This window comes from Nicotiana tabacum, chromosome 23 (assembly GCF_000715075.1).
Source record: "Nicotiana tabacum cultivar K326 chromosome 23, ASM71507v2, whole genome shotgun sequence".
Lineage (NCBI taxonomy): Eukaryota > Viridiplantae > Streptophyta > Magnoliopsida > Solanales > Solanaceae > Nicotiana > Nicotiana tabacum.
Window position 1 is genome coordinate 41,394,203 of NC_134102.1, and position 23,408 is coordinate 41,417,610.

The following is a 23,408-nucleotide window of genomic DNA, read 5'->3' on the forward strand; positions in this document are numbered from 1 at the left end:
TTCACTCGCTAGGCAATCTAACGTTAGAGAAATTCTTAAACCAATTTATTAAAACAGTTCAAATAAATAAACCAATTAAATTGAGATGAAACTAAAATGAAGTACGAAGTAGCATAATAACCAGCATATCTAAATACAACCCGCAATATTGGAGTCACAAGTACACGAACTTCTACAAATAGAGTCTGAAATAAATACAATTGTTTCGAATGAAATGAACAATAAATAAGAAAAGAGAAAGGGGACTTCAAGGTCTGCGGACGCCAGTAGATTTACCTTGAGTCTCCAAATATGCCAATCCGAGCTAATGCACCTCAGGTACAGCTGGGACCAGTACCAAAGTCTGCACAAGAAGTGCGGAGTATAGTATGAGTACAACCGACCATATATACTCCATAAATGTCGAGCCTAACCTTGACGAGGTAGTGACGAGGCTATGACAGGACATTCACATAATTAAACCTGTACAAATAAAGATATACGTGCAACATAACAACAAATAGAGATTAAACACGTATGATTGGGAGGGGACATGCGACATGGGGTACAAGATACGGTAACTACAACAGGAAATGACAACATGAGACAGTCAAATAAACTATCAACCAATGAAAACGGATAAATATAATGAATAAAGATGGTACAACGTCACCCATCGTTCTTTTACTCTCAACCTCACCATGAAATAATAATAATAATGGCACGACATCACTCTTCGTGCTTTTACTTTCAACCTCACAGTGAAATAATAATAATGGCACGACATCACCCTTCGTGCTTTTACTTTTAACCTCTCTATGAAACGATAAATACGGCATGACATCACCCTTCGTGCTTTAACTCTCTTTTTCATCATGTATTAATCAGTAAATGAAGTAACAAATGGCACGTCATCACCCTTCGTGCTTTAACACTCTCTCTTACCATGTAGCAATGAATATAAACATTTGGGAGATAGAATAAGCAAGAATAAACTTTACGTCAACAACGGTTCCAAAATACCGAACCTCAACTTTCAAAAATACTCAATCATCACAAATAGTTCATAAATGTGGAAAGAACGATCAATTAAGTAATAAACTAGTCTAAGCATGGATATTATAATAAAAGAAGATAATAAATTACAAGGAAACAAGTCTCACCCGCATGCTTTAACCCAACAACAACGCATAGGTATTAGTCACCTCACATATACGTTGTACCCACACATTTAAACACATAGCAAATAGGCAAGCAAGTCCTAATCCCTCACGTCAAGGTTAACCATGATACTTACATCGTTCCGCAATCGACTCAAAGCCCAACCACGGCCTTGCCTTTAGAACAAGCCTCCGAACCAACCAAATCTAATAAATTATTAACCAAACGATTCAAAATAAGCCTTAGAAACTACCCACGAATGAAAGAGGTTCAATTTAGGTCATTATTGAAAAAGTCAACAAAAAGTCAACCTCGTGCCCGCTTGGTCAAAACTCGAAATTTGGACCAAAACCCGATTACCCATTCACCCGAGCCTGATTATGTAACAAAATTCGACCTCAATTCGAGGTCTAAGTTTTAATTTTATAAAAATCCCTAATTCTATCCAAATCCCCAATTTCTACCATAAAAATCCTATATTTAATGTTAAAATCTTATGAAATATAGTGGGTAATTAAAAGAAAGTAGGTTAGAGTCACTTACCAATGAATTGAGGAAGAAAAGCTCTTGGAAAAATCGCCTCTAAGGTTTTTAGGGTTAAAAATTTGAAAGAATGAACCAAAATCCCGTCTAACTCAGCTTTTGACTAGGCGCAGATGTCACAATTGCGAACCCCACAAATACGAGATTTTCTTCGCAAATGCAAAACAGCCCACACCTCTGCTATCATTGCATTTGCGATAATTTGTTCGCAAATGCGAACTGGGCCTTACCGCAAATGCGACTAAATTGATCGCAAATGCGAACTAGCTTCCCCAGTACCCATCTCAAATGCGAACTACTTGTTCGCAAATGCGAACCTACCTCTATCATAAAATGCGGCAGAGTACTCGCAAATGCGAGAAACCAACCCCCAGCCTATGCTCGCAAATGCGAGATCTGTAACAAAAACCAGAAGCAAAAAGGCATCAGCTATGATTCTAAGTCCAAATTACCCCTATAGCCTATCCCAAACTCACCCGAGCCCTCGGGGCTCCAAACAAAATATGCACACAAGTCCAAAAATATCATACGAATTCGCTCGCGCGATCAAAACACCAAAATAACACTTAAAACTATGAATCAGACACCAAAACAAATAAAATTTTCAAAACTTAAGAATTTTTTATTTTAACAATCGGACATTCGAATCACATTATAAATATAGTAATGAACCTATACCAAGCTCCGAAACCAGAATCCAGATCCGGTAGTAACAAAGTCAAATTTCGGTCAAATTCATAAATTCTCTAAACCTTTAAACTTCAAATTTTTAGCAAATTGCAATAACTCGAGCTAGGGACCTCCGAATTCATTTTCGAGCATACGCCCATGTCCCAAATCACGATACGAACCCACCGGGACCGTCAAAACACGGATTCGAATCCGTTTGATCAAAACGTTGACCGAAGTCAACTCAAATGAATTTTTAAGGCACAAATTCACATTTTAATTAGTTTTTTTTTCCAGATAAAAGCCTTCCGCAAAAAGTCACGAATTACGCATGCAAATCGAGGAAGGCTAAAAGGAGTTATTTAAGGTTTCAAAACACATAATTAAGGGGTTAAAGTTCTAGATGACCTATCGGGTCATCACAAGATTATCCTGGTACTATTTTTAATCATGAGATAACTTATCCCACGATTAGTAACTAAATAAAGGATAAAGAAATACTAAATTTATATCCCATGATTATTTTTACTTATCCATCGTACCAAACGAACCTAAGGAATTGACTCTAAACTAACATAATAAACTTAGTCATCAAAAGACAACTATTTTTTTGAATTAGAGATTAGTGAATGAGTAAAACAAAACCTTAAAAAAAATAAAGAGGAAAAGAAAAGTTGTTCACATTCAAAGTCCCAAACCAACCAAAATAGTTAAAGATATTTTTTCCAAAAATATGGAATAACCCAAGCTGTAATTAACTTTATCATTTTCTGACCATAATAGAAATTTTATTAAAGTAATAAAATTCTACTATATATGCTTCTTTATTCCCTCGTGTCACCCTCAACCTCCCTCTCTCTATACTTGAAGTTATAAAAAGATGTTAAAAAGAAGTCTCTAATTTCTCAAACAAAAATTCTCATGCCCGATTAAAGGCTCCCATTTTCTGTGACTCTGTCTGCTTCTCTCTCATTCTTTTCGCTCTAAAACAATTTTGAGAAGAAAAAGATTAAAGAAGACAAAGCCACACACCTTCACTTTTGTTTTTCTTTTATATCTCCCAATTCTCAACTTCAAAATACCACTTAAACAGAAGAAGGAAACAGTACTTTTCAAGAATGTTGTAAATAACATATTTACATTTTAACTTTTTTGTTGGGAAGGTGCATTTTTTTTTTTTTTCTCCTCGACCTCAACTCGTTTGAAATTAAATGATTGCCTTACCGATAAGGCAGAGGAAAAAAAGGTCTATTTCGGCCAGCTTCCCGGTGCGTTGAAAATCCAAACCGGCTCAAAGAATGATTATTGCCATTTAACCTTGCTTTTCGCAAGAAAAGAAGTCGTCCTTAAGGATTTTCATTTCTTTCATAAAGTTAATTAATGAGGTGTAAGATGCATCTAGCCGACGCTAGTAGTAGCGTCGGCATTTGTGCTTCGTGTCTGCGCGAACGGCTATTTGCTCTGACCACGGCGGAGGCACAAGCACAAGCACAAACTCATTATAAACATTATGAGGCAATTCAAATACAGGAAGACCACCGGAAAACAGACACCAATCCTCCGCCTCTAGCGTTTCCTCGCTCCGTTTCGCCGTATATTTCTCGCCGGAAATCTGATACTACGCCCTTGCAATTCCAGCAATTTTCATTTCATGGAGTTCCAGATCAAAGATTTTTCAGTACTCCACATGTGGGTCCCAATGGAAAAATAATTGCTGCTGCCACCTCGCATAAGAAGAGTTTCAAATTTCCTTTGTTATCAGGTCTGTTTAGATCCGGGTCGAGTAAACCGGGGTCGGATCCTAGGGTTTCAAATTCTGGAGATTATTGCCCAGCATCGTCGTCTTCGTCACCGTCGTGGTTCTCCGGATTTCTGCCCAGTCGCCGTAAAAAGCAATCACAAACGTTTTCATTGGACGAATCGGCGATCGAAGGTAAACGGAGGATTTGCCGGGATCACGATCGAGGAATGTCTCCGGCGCGATACACCGACGAGGAGGAAGACGAGAATATCCACGGCGGATCGAGCGGGTACTCGTCGGAGACTCCGAGGAGAACACCGGCAGCTCAACTTGGCCGGAGAACCGGCGGGAAGTCGAGCCATAACCGGAGCTTCTCCGGAATGGCGTTTTGCTTGAGCCCGTTGGTACGTGCGAGTCCGGCGAAGCCTCAACTGTCAAATGCGACGTCATTTTGCAAGAAAAGATCGAGGAAGCTTGTAGATTTCGGGAGGGTAAATCCCAACCGTTAAATTGCAGTCGTTGATATTTGACCAATTTGACAATATACGATAAAAGTACGGTTTCGCCCTTGATTTCTTCTATAGTTCTTCCTTTGTTACGTAAGCTTCCCCTTTATATTTTTTTCTGTATAATTCCACCAGAAACAAGGAATTATAAATACGTCTCCTTCCCAACTTATGTGATTGGACATAAAGTTTAAGAAATTTTTTTAAAATTTATAGTATAAAATAAGTATATAGATATTGTATAACTATAAATTATCTTATTAAGAATAAAATAACATATTAAATATTAAATTTTTTACAAAAATAAAAAAATTATTATTTTTTGAATAGATTAAAAATATAAATTGGAGCAGAGCTACTACTATATATATAGATAGATAGATAGATAAATAGATAGATAGATCTTCATATGTTAGTATTGTGCCCGGAGATTTGACTGGAGTAATTAATCTAAGACCTGTTTATGATTTTGTCATCACTGGGTGGAGACTAAAAGGAGTACTCTTAATGCAACAGAAAGAAGTTTAAGTCGTGAAAATACTACCAACAACTTTGTAAAATCTCACTATAAAATTAGATATATAAATCAAATGTGTTTCGACTCTTCTTGAAATTCACACGTAGTATAAATTAAATGTGTTTCGTACACCAAACAATATTTTTAGATGAGCTTAGTGGATTGGGTGCTGCAAAAAGGAGCACGAAGGATGATGCTCCCCATTTGGATTACATTTGGTGGGTCACAACTCACAAGGTTTGATGTTCTGGTCAACGATAAGTGCGAGGCCATGTGTGTAAGATAATGGGGAATACACGAGGTGTGTTTGTGTTTGTCAAAAAGTACAGTATTCTGATCTATTCCCCCCCCCCCAAATATACCTAGTTTCTGCTTTTGTTTTGTATCTCGTCGAGGTGTAACAAAAGGCAACCTTTTCTTTTCCTCTAAATTTGTTTTTTCTTTTTGTGACAATGATTTTGATTGTCTCTTAATATAGCCAGGGATTTATGGAAACGTGGGATGTATGTCATTGGTAAATGTTGTAAATAGTTTAATGAAATATGAGTTGCACTTTATGTTGAGTGAGGGTGCTTGAATGGATGAAGTAAATATATAAATGAGCATTTGATCTATTACAAGACGAGACAAGATATCCTAAGTGAAAAAAAAATGTAAATACAGTTTTTAGAAGTTTCTTTCTTTCTTGTTTTTATTATATATGTGTACGGTCGAAATGCCCGATTTCGTTGGCAGGGGAGTTGCCTCGAGGATAACCTCATAATAGACCAGGCTCGAGTTTGAAGATATAACATCACGCCTGCAGATCGAAGTATTCATTGAGATCGAGGCCGGCAACAATCGAGATCAAACATGACTGACTTCGAGTAAGGCAATAACGGAATGACGAGATATCAGTAACCGGTCAAAGATTCCGGCGGGAATCCCGGAACAGATCAAATCAAAGCGGTTATTAGTGCCAATCATGAGATCTACTTCCGTTATTAGAGTTGTACCTTATTTAAGATTCCTCTATTATATAAAGAGGGATCTCATTCACTTGTAGAGAAGACAATGATTATTCACTGATAAGAATATACATATACGATGCCTTCTTTGTTTTACTTACTGTTCATCGTTGTTTGTTCCATCCTCCACTGTTCTTATTAACTAACCTCGAGACTATCTCGAATCGAGGTCGAGGTATTGTTTGCGGACTGGTTTGATTTATTTTATTGTTCAGTTTATCTATTTGATTCGTTATTTATCAAATGGTGCTGGTTTAAATCACATATTCTTAAAATCACAATATAAGTTTAATTGTTACTTAATTTCGAGGGTAAACAGTTTGGCGCCCACCGTGGGGATGAGGATAATAGTGATTGTTCAGTACTGATTCTGGTAAAACACATTATTTTACGCTTGTTCTTGTCAAGTATTTTTGCTTTCAGGTTAAAACATGTCAAACTCACAAAACGCATCCACACATGGTGACAATGGCCTCGGATTCCACGGTGAAAACGGAAATGTGATTGCTCCAGGAGTCGAAGTGCCACAGACTAATCTCGGGGGAGCACCGGTTGCCAACCCAGTCGATGTCAGTTCGCACGTTGCTCTAAACACGGACCTAGGCGCAAATCTCGATGGGAGTGTACGCAGAGAAGGCCGATCTAGTGGCCAAGGAACACCGGGCAGAGGAGACGAAGGAGTCAGTCTCCAAGTGATATTCGAGATGCTTTAGGCCGAGCAAGCCGTTATTGCTCAGTTACAAAATGAACATAGAGCTCCGAATAGGGTCGATCCGAAAACTACTCGCCGTACCGAGCCAGTACCGGAAAGGTCGAATGGTAACGAATCGGGGACTGATCCTGTGGTAATGAAAATGCTCGAAGAGCTCACCAAAAGAATTGAATCAGGGGAGAAGAGAATCGAAGCCAACGATAAAAAGGTGGAGACATACAACTTTCGAGTTGATCAGATACCGGGGGCACCGCCAATCTTGAAAGGGATGGATTCGAAGAAGTTTGTACAAAAGCCGTTTCCTCCAAGTGCGGCTCCGAAGCCTATTCCAAAGAAGTTTCGTATGCCAGACATACCCAAATTCCAAGGGAGCAATGATTTGGTATCACAAACTGCCACCAAATTCCATCAACTCATTTGCCGTGTTAGCAGATTCTTTCATAAAGGCACATGCCGGGGCCATAAAAGTCGCAACGAGGAAATTTCTTTTCAAGGTAAGACAGAGGGATAATGAAATGCTGATGGAGTTTGTGTCCCGATTTCAAATGGAACGCATGGAGTTGCCACCGGTCACAGATGATTGGGCCATTCAAGCTTTCACCCAAGGGTTAAACGAGCGGAGTTCAATAACATCACGTCAGTTGAAATAAAATTTGATCGAGTATCCAGCTGTAACTTAGGCAGATGTGCATAATCGATATCAATCGAAGATCAGGGTCGAGGACGACCAATTAAGAACCCCTTCTGGTTCAGTACATCCAAACAGGTCGGCAGTTAAAAACCAGAGGGACGTCGACAGGGAGCCAAGGTCGAACAGAGACCGATATCAACCATATACCGCAGATCGAAAGAACAATGGTTCAGGACGCAATTCCGCCCGAAATGATTGAAGAAGTGATCGAGGACAGAATTCTTGGGGACTTATGAGCAAAAGTGGTTTTGATAAGTATGCCGATCCCATAGAGGCACCTCGGTTATCGGAATATAACTTTAGCATCGATGCATCGGGCATTGTATCGACAATCGGAAGGATCAGAAATACTAGGTGGCCCAGACCCATACAAACCAATCATTCCCAAAGAAACCCAAATTTGATGTGCAAGTATCATGGCACGCATGGTCACAATTCCAAGGATTGCAGGCAATTAAGGGAGGATGTAGCCCGTCTATTCAGTGAGGTCCACCTTCGGGAGTTTCTCAGCGATCGAGCCAAGAATCATTTTAGAGAAAGGGACGCCAACAGGAAAAATGAACAGGAGGAAACCCAACATGTCATTCATATGATCGTCGGTGAGGTCGATATTCTATAGAGACCCATATTCAAACGCACTAAGGTATCAATCACTAGGGAAAAATGAACCCGAGATTATGTGCCCGAAGGCACTTTATCATTCAACAACGAAGAAACAGAAGGCATTTCTCAGCCCCACAATGATGCTCTGGTAATTTCTATCTTATTGAATAAAGTTCAAGTTAAGCATGTTTTAGTGGATCCAGGTAGCTCGGTGAATATCATCCGATCAAGGGTCGTGGAGCAGCTCGGTCTATAACATTGAATCCTACCCGCAGCTTGGGTCTTAAACGGCTTCAATATGGCCAGTGAAATAACTAAAGGGGAGATAATCCTACTGGTGAACGTGGCTGGAACCATTCAAGATACGAAGTTCCACGTAATCGAGGGCAACATGAGGTACAATGCCCTGCTCGGAGGGCCTTGGATCCACAATATGAGGGTAGTCCCTTCGACTCTCCACCAAATGATGAAATTCCCGACGTTGGACGGTGTAAAAATAATATATAGGGAGCAACATGCTGCAAAGGAAATATTTACGCTCGATGAGGTAACCTCGATATCGACACTATCAACCTCGGAAAGGTTGAGCATCAAAGGTAAATAGGAAGTCAAATAGCAATCACAGCCACCAGCCTCAATCGAATCGAGGAAGCAGGAGATAGAAGAAGAGGAGGAGGATTTTTTGACCCCTCAGACTTTTATTGTTCCCAAAGATTCTGACGCCACCAAATCAACTGTCGAAGAGCTGGAACAGGTTATATTGATCGAGTACCTGCCCGAGCGAAAGGTATACCTGGGAATGGGATTAACCCCCGAACTCAGGAAAAAGCTTATACAATTTCTTATTGATAACATAGATTGTTTTGCTTGATCCCATTTAGACATGACAGGGATCCCACCGAAAATAACGATAAATCGGCTAAGCTTGGACCCTAGGTTCAAACCGGTGAAGCAAAAGAGAAGACCCCAGTCCGAGGTAAAGCACGCATTCATAAAGGATGGGGTAACTAAACTTCTCAAAATAGGATCCATTTCGGAGGTGAAATAACCCGAATGGTTAGCCAATGTAGTTGTAGTCCTTAAAAAGGGAACAAACTTAGAATGTGTGTAGATTATAAGGATTTAAACAAGGCGTGCCCCCAAAGATTCTTTTCCACTGCCTAACATCGATCGCATGATCGATGCCACGGCCGGCCACGAGATCCTTACTTTTCTCGATGCCTATTCCGGGTACAATCAAATCCAAATGAACCCGGAGGACCGAGAAAAGACTTCATTTATCACCAAGTACGGAACATACTGTTATAATGTAATGCCCTTCGGGCTATAAAATGCAGGAGCTACTTACCAACACCTAGTAAATAAAATGTTCGAAGAATAAATAGGTAAATCAATGGAAGTTTATATTGATGACATGCTAGTTAAGTACCTGTGTGCAGAGGACCATTTGGCTCATTTGCAGGAAATGTTCGAGATTTTAAGGAAATACAACATGAAGCTCAACCTCGAGAAATGTGCTTTCGGGGTCGGTTCGGGCAAGTTCCTTGGCTTAATGATGTCGAATCGGGGGATCGAGTTCAACCCCGATAAAATCAAGGCCATCGAAGACATCACCATCGTGGACAGTGTAAAAGCCATGCAGAGGCTAACTGGATGGATAGCTGCCTTAGGCCGATTCATTTCGAGGTCGTCAGATCAAAGCCACAGATTTTTCTCTCTACTCAAAAAGAAGAACGATTTTGCCTGGACCCCGGAATGCCAACAGACATTAGAGAAATTGAAGCGATACCTATCGAGCCCACCACTGCTTCACACTCCAAAGGCAGATGAGAAATTTTACTTGTACTTGGCAGTAACGAAAATCATGGTAAGTGGTGTCCTAGTTCGAGAAGAGCAAGGTACGTAATTTCCCATTTATTATGTAAGTCAAACCTTAGGAGAAGCAGAAACTAGATATCCACACTTGAAGAAATTTACACTTGCATTAATAAGCACCTCTAGAAAGTTAAGATCATACTTTCAATGTCACCCCATATGCATATTAACCACTTACGTACTTCGTAATATTTTGCGCAAGCCCGAACTATCGGGCCGATTGGCCAAATAGGCCATCGAACTCAGTGGGTACGATATCGAATATCAACCCCGGATGTCCATCAAGTCTCAAATTTTAGCAGACTTTGTGACCGATTTCACGCCAACCCTCGTACCCGAAGTTGAAAAGGAACTCTTGTTAAAATTGGGTACATCATCGAGGGTATGGACCCTCTTCACAGACGGTGCATCAAATGTGAAGGGGTCCGGGCTAGGCATAATTTTGAAGCCGCCCACGGGTAGCACTATTAGGCAATCTATCAAAACTTCTAGATTGACTAACAATGAGGCCGAGTAGGAGGCCATGATTGCAGGTCTCGAACTAGCTAAAAGCTTGGGAGCAGAAGTCATTGAAGCCAAGTGTGATTCTTTACTGGTGGTGAACCAAGTAAACAAAACCTTTGAAGTTCGAGAGGATAGAATGCAAAGGTGTTTGGACAAACTGCAGGTAACTTTGCACCGTTTCAAGGAATGGACTTTGCAGCATGTACCTCGAGAACAAAACAGTGAGGCCGATGCACTTGCAAATTTGGGGTCATCGGTCGAGGAAAATGAGATCAGCTCGGGGACTGTCATTCAACTCTCGAGATCCTTGATCGAGGAAGGTCATGCCGAGATAAACTCTACAAGCTTAACCTGGGATTGGAGGAATAAATATATTGAACACTTGAAGAACGGAAAGCTCCTATAGGACCCTAAAGAGTCGAGAGGCCTACGAACCAAAGCTGCTCGATTCACATTGGCTGAAGATGGAACTTTATACAGAAGGACATTCGATGGACCATTGGCAGTATGCTTAGGATCAGGAGACACTGATTATGTTTTACGAGAGTTCCACGAAGGCACTTGTGGGAATCACTCCGGCGCCGAATCACTGATTCACAAAATCATTAGAGCAGGATACTACTGGGATAGCATGGAAAAAGACACTAAAGAGTTTGTTCGAAAATGTGATAAATGTCAAAGATTTGCACCGATGATCCATCAGCCCGGAGAACAATTTCATTCAGTCCTATCCCCATGGCCATTCATGTAATGAGGAATGGATATCATCGGCCCTCTGCCATTGGTCCCAGGTAAAGCTAAGTTCATTTTATTTATTTATGACTATTTCTCTAAATGGGTTGAAGCACAGGCGTTCGAGAAAGTGAGAGAGAAAGAGGTTATAGACTTCATCTGGGATCACATCGTATGTCGATTTGGGATACCCGCCTAAATAGTGTGTGACAATGGAAAACAATTTATCACCAGCAAAGTGACAAAATTTCTTGAAGACCACAAAATAAAAAAGATATTATCAATGTTGTATCACCCTAGTGGGAACAAACAGGCCGAATCGATGAACAAGACTATCATTCAAAACCTAAAGAAAAGGTTGAATGACGCTAAGGGGAAATGGAGAGAAATTCTACCTGAAGTCCTTTGGGCATATCGAACAACATCAAAGTCCAGTACGGGGGCAACCCCATTCCCCTTAGTATATGGCTCCGAAGCCTTGATTCCAATAGAAGTCGGGGAACCCAGTGCCAGGTTTCGACATACAATAGAAGAGTCAAATAACGAAGCTATGAATACTAGCCTCGAATTATTGGATGAAAAATGAGAAGCCGCACTCATTCAAATGGTTGCACAAAAGCAACGAATCGAAAGATACTACAATAGGAGAACCAACCTTTGCCACTTCGAAGTCAGGGACTTAGTCCTGAGGAAAGTCACCATTAACACTCGAGATCCTAATGAAGGGAAGCTCGACCCAAATTGGGAGGGACCCTACCATGTCCTCGACATCGTCGGAAAGGGATCTTATAAGCTCGGCATGATGGACGGCGAACAACTGCCAAATAATTGGAACATATCGCTTCTCAAACGGTATTATTGCTAAGGTATGACTTTATACCCTTTTTTCATTTATATATTCGACACTAACTCACTGCAGGTGTTCGATCGAAGACATCTAGACCTCGGGTTTTAAAGAACGCGTTGCATTCTTTTTTTCCTTAGATCGGTTTTTGTCCCAAGTGGGTTTTTCCGGTGAAGTTTTTAACGAGGTAACAATTATTTGCTACCTGAGGACAATTCAACAGTATCCAAGGCTCCTTTACAATCAACCTCGAATACTGGGGGCATCACCCTTGGATGTTACACTTTCGAGGAAAATACTTTGTGTCAAAGGGTCTCCATAGAGAAACTTTGTAATGGGCCAAACGGTCGAATGAACCGTGTCTGTATAGATTAGTCGAACCCTGATGGAAAAACATGTACACATGTATAAATTATACAAAGAAGCATTCTTTCTATACCAAATATCTTGCGTCTCAAAGAAAATTTGCTACTATACATGCTCCATACTTATGATTTTGTGAAAAATGGCTCAAGGGCCAAGTGCAAATATACCTCGTACAATCGGGGACTGCCATCGACGATCGACATATTCGAGTAATCTAAACTCAAATTCATAAGACCTCAAAGAGGCACCCCTCGATCTATAGGCCAAGAACATCACTCTCGGGGACTAACACTTCGAACAAGTTTGAAGTATTATTGGGAAATAAGACCAAGAGGCATACCCAAAGGCCACGGCCAAATTAAGGCGACTCGGAGACGTCCGAATCCCGCAATAAAAATAGACCTTCAAATTCTTTGAAAACCGGTTAAAAAAGGCTACCATCGGCAAGTAATCAAAAGGGCTTCGATGAAATTAGTCCTAGAAAAACCTTAAGAGGTATCAAATTTTCTTAACACAAACGTGCCAAGGCACAAAAGGCAAAGGGGTTTTAATTGACATCAAACCCTCAAAAAACCCAATGGGTAAAGAATACATGTTAAGGCATAAAGAAATTTGTTTTTACTAAGTCTTCTAAGCCAAAAAAGGGAAAACATAGCCATCTTTTAGAGATCATATCGGCCCAATCTAAAGAGCCTAAGGGCCAATACACTTAGAGTTTGAGATTTTGTTCTCACTCAATTTGGACCTAAGGGTTCTGCCATTCCGAGCTCAAATAAAACTGACTTGAATATAGCTCGAGGATTCATCATTATTTGATATAAAACCTTAAGGGTTCTGTTATTGTGAGTTTGAAACTTACTCGAACTCGGCTATAAAAACAGTACGATTACGGCTTTGATCAAGCCATCCGAAATCAAAATCCCGAACATATTTTTGAGCTCGGGGACTCGCCCTCGCTTGACTAAAAAACCTAAGGGTTTGTTCTACTCTGAGTTCGAGCTATTGCTCACTCGATTATAGAGGCTACAACAACCCGATTGCAGCAAAGTTTTCACAAAGAAAGGGCAAAACAAAATTTATCATAAATCGGAGATGAAGCGGAAAGAAAATGAGTCTTTCATATATGCAAAATATTTACAAAGACCACACAGGGTCTTACACAAATTATTTACTAAGTTCCTAGTCCGCCTCGGGAGCCGTATCTTTGGGAGCTTAATCTTCATCTCCTTCGTTCTCAGATCCACTCGCAGAGTCTTCATCATCGGAAAGCAAAGCTCCAGCCTCGTCCTCCAAAACTTTCGCACTCTCGATATTGGCCGTAAGGTCGAAGCCACGAGCATGTACCTCCTCAAGAGTATCTCTCCAAGACTGATGCCTAGCATGCTCAAAAACACGGGGTAATCTAACCTCAGCAGCGTCAGAAATTTCCTTTGCTCGAGTGTTAGAGGCTTCAACATCGGCTCGGTAGGAGGCCACGAGCGCCTCTGCCTCAGATATGGCCCTTGCAAGCTCAGCAGCCAACCGAGTCTCGAGCTTTTCAACCTTCTGGGCTCGGGCCAAGTTCTCCTCCTTCACACTTTGGAGTTGATGCTTAACCGAAGACAGTTGGGCCCAAACCGTATCTTTCTCCGAGGCGAGACGGTCCATGTTCTGTTTCACCCCAAAGCCTCTGCCTCTTTCATCTTGGCCTCCTCACAAAGCTGCTCAACCATTTCGGCCTTCTGCTGAACCTGCAGAATCAAAGTGTTAGTCACCAATATCAAGTTAATACATAACAAGCTCCCAAATATTTACATTACCTGTTCAATGAGCTCGGTCTGATCTTGATGAGTTCTTGTCAGCTCGGCTCGAATACTCATGATCTCCTCTTCTTTTTGCACATAGAGGAGTTTGAGGGTGTCTCTCTCCTCCATAAGCTTTTTGAGATCAGCCTCACCTCGGGCCAGTTCAACCCGGTATTTAGAGGACTCTTCTGGATGGAGCATCGTAGCCTGTGCATAAAGAAAGGAAATGAGACTTAGAGAAATAAGAACAAACGCAAGCATGGTAACATCATCGACCGCAAGTAAAACTAACTTGGTTAGAAGCCGCTGAGCCTCATAAAAAATGAGTGATGCGTCCAGATCGGAAACATCATCGACCCCCGCGAAGCAGCCGTGAAATATATCATCCCCTTAGGGGGCCGTCCCCACGTCGGGTGTCCCCATGAGTCGGGCATCCCCAAACTACCCCTCAGAGAATGTGGGGCCGGGTGGCGCATCATCAATGTTAATTGCCCCAAGTGAGTCACTTGGGGCATTCTCTTCTCTTTGAAGGGCCTCAGAACTAGACCCTTCGAGCACACCTATCAGTTGCTTATCATGACAGGAGGCATCCTCAACACCCGATGACTCGCAGACTTTGCTCGAACCTTCCTACGAGATCACCTCGATCTGTGGCTGAACTTCCTCGACCGTCACCAGCTCAGCAGTTCTCGAAACTTCGATGCCCTCCCTCTTCCAAGCCACCAGCAGGCAGTCAATATCTTCTCCCTTCTCGTCTTTATCTCGTAGGAGTTTGGACTACATCGGCAGGTAGAACGGCGAGATTAGTCTTCGACTTTCGAGCCCTGCTTTTCCTGGGCTTTGGGGTGTCTGGTGGCGAGGCCCTTCTCATTTTCTTGTCTTTGGTCGGCTTCGGGACCTCTTCTTCCCCGAGGGGAGGCGGCCTCATAACAACATTATCTCCAAGACCTGTATAAGAAGAAATCAAGTTAAAAAGAAGTATTTCACAGGAAAGAATCAAACATGGACATGGGAACTTACCATGATTTTTGGCCTCCCATCGACCCTTGGCCAAATCGTGCCATAAGCGCTCAGCTTACAAAGAGGTTGAAACCAGTTGTCGAACCCAACCTGCAAGGTCCGGGACTGCACCAGGAAACCAGGGAAAAGCTTTAACATAAAGAAAAATATAGATAAGAAGAGGTAAAGGAAACATAACAAGTAATCAAACGTTATCGGTGAAGTTCTACTTATGCTTCATGTTCCATTCTTCGGGGAATGGCATCTTCTCGACGGGGATTAAGTCGGAGGTACTGACTCGGACAAACCAGCACATCCATCCTCGGTCCTTATCCTCGTCTATGCTCAAGAATAGTACCTTCGTGGCCCGGGCAGAAGCCTTATCAGTCCGCCCCGATAAAGACGGGGGCTGTATAGCCTAATGGGATGATCGAGGGTGAAAGACATCCCCTCGATCTTTCTCGAGAAGAATCTGAGCAAAATGACAATACGCCAAAAAGAGGGGTAGATATGGCCTAGGGTTACCCTGTATTGGCGGCAGAAGTCGATTATGACAGGATCAACGGAACCCAGTATGAAAGGGTAAGTATACATACTTAAGAATCCTTTCACATGCGTGGTGATGTCCTCTTCGGGGGGTAGGAATCACCACCTCTTTATTCTCCCAGTGGCAGTCCTTTTTCACCTGCTCGAGATCGTCTTCGAATATCGAACATATGTATCTAGACATGGGCTCGCATCGGCCAGGAACCGAAGAGGGGTTTTCGACTTTAAAGTCGAAAGTAAGTTCACATAGCCCGGGGATGCACTCTTCGATATGTGGCTCCACCGGTGTTTTGTCACCGGCCGGCCGCGATAAGGAGGCCTTTTCTTCTTGAGTAATGGTCTTTGATGTTTTTGCCATTGCTATATGATGTTTAAGGAAGGAAAAGGCGGAATTTGAATTTTAATAAGAGATTGGCAAATGGAAACTGACAAAGTTGATGAACTTTAAGAGAGTAGAAGAGCTTTTGAAGATCAGAAGAAGTTTGAAAAGATTATGAAGGTGGTCTATTTATAATAGCCACTTTGACAGTTTGAAAGCACTAGTGGCCGACCATCAACTGGTGTTAATTAATGACCTTGGGAAGTGTGCAGACGTGACACTTCCATCGCTTCTGTCGCTTACGTCATGATGTTGACGTCATAATTGATCGAGGTATTAAATTGAAGTCTCAAATTCGTTTCTTCTTGTTATACTCCAAAAAATGAGGGGACTATCTGTATACGGTTGAAATCAGGTATACCCGATTACGTTGGCAGGGGAGTTACCTCGAGGATAACTTCATAATAGATCGGGCTTGAGCTCGAAGATATAACATCACGCATGGAGATCAAAGTGTTGTTCATTGAGATCGAGGCCGGCAACAATCGAGATCAAACGTGACTGACTTCGAGTAAGGCAATAACGGAATGGCGAGATATTAGTAACCGGTCAAAGATCCTGGCGGGAATCCCGGAACAGATCAAATCAAATCAAATCAAATCAAAGAGGTTATTAGTGACAATCATGGGATCTACTTCCGTTATTAGAGTTGTACCTTATTTAGGATTCCTCTATTATATAAAGAGGGACCACATTCACTTGTAGAGAGGATAATGATTATTCACTGATAAGAATATACATATACGGTGCCTTCTTTGTTTTACTTACTGTTCATCGTTGTTTGTTCCATCCTCCACTGTTCTTATTAACTAACCTCGAGACTATCTCGAATCGAGGTCGAGGCATTGTTTGCGGACTAGTTTGATTTATTTTATTGTCCAGTTTATCTATTTGATTCGTTGTTTATCAATTGGTACTGGTTTAAATCACATATCCTTAAAACCACAATATAACTTTAATTGTTACTCAATTTCAAGGGTAAACAATATGTTTTACATCCCATGGAAGAAGCTTACACGTTCTACAGGAGGACAATGTAGTTGAAACGTTTTCAAATAAATGTAACTAGAAAGAAGAGAAAAGGGAAAAGAGACAAAAGTGTCAAGATGTAAAGAAAAAAGGAAAATTAGCGATCTTAAAAGTGATAGCAGTGGGTGCAAATAGATGTGCATTTGCAACATACGTAACGGAGGAAATGAACGAAGAATAGAGAATAAAGAGTAGAGGAGTTTACCCGCCACACCACCAATACCAATACCAAAATCCAAAAGTAGCCTAAACCTCCACAGCACTGAGAGCTTCCTTTAAATTCAAGTAACAAAGTCTTTTTTCAAATTACTATTTTATAACTATTTTGTTGAATATTGAAGTTTTGATGATTAATAAAGTATGACTAAATGTTCAAAGAACCAGGTCCTCAACATAACTGCTTAACTGTTCTGAAGAATCTGCTCCTCAGTGGTGGACCAAAAAGTATAATTTCGGTTAAACTATTAAATTTATGTAACAAGGGGTTAAATCTAGCTAAGGATAATAACTCTAGACATTAATCTTGAAAATATATAGTAGATGGGACAGACCCCGTAAATGATTGATGACAATAAATGCAAAATATTCTCAAAGCCTGAATATTAATGGAGATATAACTAACAATAAATGACATTTAAGTAAATAAGGAGAAAGATTAACCCAATAATGAGTGGGTTGAACAAATATTTCTCCTGATAAAGATGAATGACAGATAGGTCCAAGATTCGTATGAACAATCCTCAGATCTGGTGGAAAGGTAGGAATAATATGGACAATAATCTTTATCAAAAGGTAGTCTTTGTATTTTTACAAGAGAGGAAGTCTTCTTCTCAAAAGTGTTCTTATCAAAATTAATATTACATGCCCCTATTACTGTCTCTTCCTTCTATATATATGGGGCCTTTTTCCTAGGAAACCCTAATAGTACAGATGTAGGGAATATCCATTATAATATTCCCTTATTAGCCGTTACAAGTCTTATCATCAATAGTCAATCTCGACCTCGACCCCTGTTGATATCTTGGCTGCGGTCCCCGTCAATATCTCAATTACGGCTTATGTCGGTACCTCGGCCAATGACTTCGCTACATCTTGGACTAGCTCGACCGACTCTTTTTTTAATGCCATATTACGCTAAATATCCTAAGGACGGATTTTGGCCTATACAGTTAGTCCCTCTGCTTATTAAGGCCGAGCCCGGACGACCTTGATGAGCGGACTCTGTTTATCATAGTTGACAAAATTGGGCGAGCAAGTCGGATAGCGGCGCTTTTAGAAGAGGTGGCAACATGACTTTTCGTGAGCTGCAACCTTTGGGGATGCATTGTTTCATAATGACGTCATAACATCATGCGTCATTCTGACGTGTTTTCCCAATGCTTGTGTCGTTTCCCGTGCCTCTGCCATTTTGATACCTGCGTTGGGTAATGATGGCCAGATTTCTCGATTTTGGTGCTTGAACTCTTATAAATAGAGATCTGAGGCCATTTGTGTTTGTTTTGCACATTTCTAATATCGAATCCCCTGTGTTTCCTTCTTTATTCTCCATATTGAACCCTAGTCTTTGAACCCTAAACTCTTTTTTACTTCGTCATTGTGTATCCACTCCCCTGATTCCAGCGATTTCAGTTGCTTCCAAACCTTCTGTGCTTAGAACATCCTCTTTCAAGAATATGGTTAACACACTCTCTGGTTCCGGCATGGCGGCTAACCATACCCCCTTGCCGGTACGTATTCCCCCTCACGGCGACGGTGCTTCTATTGCCCTTGAGGATGATAGGTTTCCTACAGTGGAGGAAATATTTCCTCGTAGTGAAAAGACTAGGTATGACTTTTTGAAGTTTCCAGAAGATGATCCTAAGGCCTCGGAGTCGATGATGACCGAGGTCGACCTCGCTGAGTTTAGGGAAAAGTTCAAAATTCTGGCTCACATCGATCTGATTCCAGCGGGGTACGACGTGGTACAGGTACACCGCCTAGGATATTGCACGTTCTACGTGTATCCGTTCTATGTAGGCTATTCCTTTCCTCTTCTCCCATTGGCGGAGGAATTTTGCCGCTACTACGGCATCTGCCCGGCCGAACTCTCGCCTTACATCTACAAGCTTATCCATATGTTGACAAAATATGCAGAGTTGGCTGGCCGTGGGGTCTCACTTCGCCACATGATGCACCTCTTTACTCCTAGTTTCTATAGGGGGACGATGTTGCACCTTCGCCACCGAGGAAGTAAAAGTTTTGTAGTGAAGATGGACGATAAGGCAAATCATCAGTTCTGGCTCAACTACTTCTTCGTCAAGCCGAGGACGTGGTGGTCAATGCGAGCGGATTCCCTGAGGCTTGGAATTATGCCCGTAAGTATCATTTTACCAAGCGTTTGTTTTGCTTGTTTCAATCATAGTCTAATATTCCGTCCCTTCTTCGCGCAGCCGAGACTTCGCCCCTCCTTTGGTTGGGGACATCCATGACTGGGTCAGCCAGGTCTTGCCTCACACAATGGGGATTCGTGAATGGCCGACTTTTATCAAGAAATTCGGGCCCATGCCTTCAATGACCGGTGAGTCCGTCTATATGTAATTATCTATACATTTATTATCTTTTATCCATACCGTTTTGACCTCATGGCCGCCTGCTCATTACGATTTTGTACAGGAAGTGACATCCTTCTAATTTTTCTTTTTCAGCCCGAGGATCTTCGAGAAGGCCGAGGGCCCTTGCTCTAGCATTCCGCAAAAGGAAAGCAGCTTCTGTTACTTCTACCGTGGTAAGGTCTTCTCGGTCGCCAACTATGCCTGCAGCGGGACTGTCGACCTCTCCTCTGTATCATCTAATAGATGAGGACAATGAGGAGGAATCATTGCCGAATGGTGATAACTTGCTTCCCCATAAGAGGCGATCTGTAGATGCCGGCGAAAGAGCTGTCCATGCAGGGAGTTCGATGATGGAGGATTTCGTCATTCGAGAAATAGCGACCATAGAACTTAGAGATTACACCGAGCTACCGCCCACGATTCTGCCATCGCCAGGAGCCGAGGAGGGTACGTCTCTCCCTGAAGCCATGATGGATTTTGAAGGGCCATCGGCGAGAGTCCCTGACATCTTACGGAAGGATAAACCATCGGCCTCGCTACCAGCCGAGGATCCTTCTTCCCGGGTTGACACAAAAGGAAAAAGTGTAGCCGAAGAAGGTTATGAGACGGGCTCTGATATGGATGCCGAGGGAGTGGGGATGATGGGGGAAGGACTTACCGACCTGAGGTGAGATTGGAGGGGACCATACGGACTATTGCAATCCCCTTGGACCGGGATTTGCTAGTTGATACGGAGGACGTGGTCCCTTCTCTTGGTCCCCTCTTTTCCGAAGTGAAGGGTAAAACCCTTGAGAAGCTAAATGATGCCACTTTGTCGAGGAGGTTAACTGAAGGAGAAGGATGATGAATTGATAAGAGTCACTGGTGGTACGAGGATGAGTATCCCGCTGGCGATGGCGATGGTGATGGCGAAGAGGTAGGTGGAGATGGCCTGGGTGATCAAGCTGGTGACACTTTCCAGGCTCTCCGAGGTGAACTGAAGGAGAAGGATGATGAATTGATGAGCCAAGGTCCTTTTATTCCTAACAGCTGAAGACTATGAACTATGGACCATAGTGAACCAAGGTCCTTTGATTCCTACTAAGAAAAATGCACAAAATGAAATAGTTCCTAAGGACCCCTCTGAATTTGTGGCAGCACATTTCAGAATGATAGAGAAGAATGATGAATTGATGAGAGTCATTGGAAAATGCAGCGTTCTCGAGGGGGTGTTGAGGGACAAAGAAGGGGATCTCGAGGTGAGCAGGGGGGTTGAGGCCTAATGTGCCAACCTTTAAGCCCTAGTAGTCTCATTACGCGCCGATCTCGAGGAGTGTCAACTCAAAGTGGTCGCTCTGAGTGGCGAGGTCGCTGAGAAGGAAGTGGGTTTAGAGAAGGCGGAGTTGGCCCAGCTATCAGCTGCGAGGAGAACATGGGCTTTAGAGATCGTGATCCGCGTTCTCCGTTCTTAGCGGGAGGGTGCTTTGGAGATGACCAGGATCAGAGAAGAGCAGCTTGATGAGCGGATAGGGGAGCTGGAAAAAGATGCTTCGGGCCTTAGTGATCGAGTTGCTGCTCTCGAGGCCGAGAAGGCGCAGTTATTGGCTCATCCATCCTCCTCCCGCGCTTCTGCTTTTCCTGATGTTTCGTAGGATTTGTACGAGGAATGGATTCATGCCGAGGCTCAGCTAGATATATTTAGGGACTTGATGGGGGCGGGGGCTGTTTCAGAAGCTTACTTCGAGGATGCTCGTGCTAAGGTACGTAAAGCTCGGTTTTCTTATGGCTATGACCCTATTATACTGGAAGACGGTGATGACGATGGAGCGGGCGTGGATCAACTTGAACAGGATATATGTTACAAGGATGAGTATCCCGCTGGCGATGGCGATGATGAAGAGGTAGGTGGAGATGGCCTGGGTGATCAAGCTGGTGGCACTTTCCAGGCTCTCCGAGGTGAACTAAAGGAGAAGGATGATGAATTGATGAGAGTCATTGGAAAATGCAGTGTTCTCGAGGGGGTGTTGAGGGACAAAGAAGAGGAGCTCGAGGTGAGCAGTGGGGTCGAGGCACAATGTGCCAACCCAAGCCCAAGTGGTTTCATTGTGTGCCGAGCTCGGGGAGTGTCAACCCAAAATGGTCGCTCTGAGTGGCGAGGTCACTGAGAAGGCAGTGGGTTTAGAGAAGGCAGAGTTGGCCCAGCTATCAACTGCAAGGAGAACATGGGCTTTAGAGATCATGATCCGCGTTCTCAGTTCTGAGTGGGAGGGTGATTTGGACACGGCCAAGCTCAGAGAAGAGCAGCTTGATGAGCGGATAGGGGAGCTGGAAAAAGAGACTTTGGGCCTTAGTGATCGAGTTGCTGCTCTCGAGGCCGAAAAGGCACAGTTATTGGCTCAACCGTCCTCCTCCCGCGCTTCTGCTTTTCCTGATGTTGCACGATATTTGTATGAGGAATGGATTCACGCTGAAGCTCAGCTAGATATATTCAGGGACCTGATGGGGGGCGGGGGCTATTTCAGAAGCTGACTACAAGGATGCTCGTGCCAAGGCACGTAAACTCGGTTTGCTTATGGCTATGACCCCGCTACACTGGAAGACAGTGATGACGAGGGAGCGGGCAAGGATCAAATTGAACAGGATGCCTGGTACGAGGATGAGTATCCCACTGGCGATGGCGAAGAGGTAGGTGGAGATGGCCAGGGCGATCAAGCTGGTGGTGCTTCTAGGCCGGGCGATGTTTAGTTATTTTTCCTTCTTTTTGTTAGCCGCAGGCTTGTATTCGAGCCTTTGTAAAAAAAAAATATTTCAAGTATGAAATGTCAGTTCTATTATTCGTACTTGATTCTTTTCTTTATTCGGGCTTGTACGCTTTTTTGATTTTGTTGCTTGGTTGCCTTCGTCATGATAGATTTGTTCGAGTACGTCGAACGAGGTTGAAACGAAGTGTAGGTTCGATTATAGCCGAGGGCCAATAGTTGGTTTGAATAAGGTCGAACACGTCGTATGTATAATTTGAACGAGGTCGAATGTAACCTTTATTTAGTTCAGGCCGTGGGCAGAGTAGGCATTAATTCGAACGAGGTCGAATGTAACCTTTATTTAGTTAAGGCCGTGAGCCGAGTAGGTGTTAATTCGAACGAGGTCGAATATAACCTTTAATTAGTTAAGGCCATGGGCTGAGTAGGTGTTAATTCGAATGAGGTCGAATGTAACCTTTAATTAAGGCCGTGGGCCGCGTAGGTGTTAATTCGAACTAGGTCGAATGTAACCTTTATTTGGGGAAAGCAGAAACAAACTTCATGTACTTGTGCTTTGTTCATATTCCTGGAGAGATTTACATATTTTTTGGGCGCTGGCTGGTAGTTCAGTCCCAGTCCCGGTTAATCTAGTCCCTTCATTTGTCGAGTTGGAAAAATAGTGAGAAATCAAGCAATGAACTAGTTGTCCAGCGTCTTTGTCTGTGCGCACTTCAATCCTGAAGTATCCCCGTCATCGCCTCGTTAAAAACCTCCTTGAGAAAACCTAATTGGGACAAAACTCGAGTGAGGGAAAAAGAGTGCGACTTTGGGGACCTTGTCTTTTAAAAGTTGAAGTACTTGAGGTGTGTAATATTCTAGTTGTTTGGTAGTCACTTTCTTTCCATTGTTT

General features: G+C 42.5%; 1 protein-coding gene across 1 annotated transcript; it reads left to right on the forward strand.

The window, feature by feature from the left end:
- Positions 1–3,199: 3,199 nt before the first annotated feature.
- Positions 3,200–6,219, forward strand: LOC107784522 (uncharacterized). The gene is made up of 2 exons (XM_075246786.1): positions 3,200–4,647; positions 5,265–6,219. The coding sequence occupies exon 1, from the start codon at positions 3,733–3,735 to the stop codon at positions 4,600–4,602; it is 870 nt and encodes a 289-aa protein (XP_075102887.1). The 5' UTR covers positions 3,200–3,732; the 3' UTR covers positions 4,603–4,647; positions 5,265–6,219.
- Positions 6,220–23,408: the final 17,189 nt, after the last annotated feature.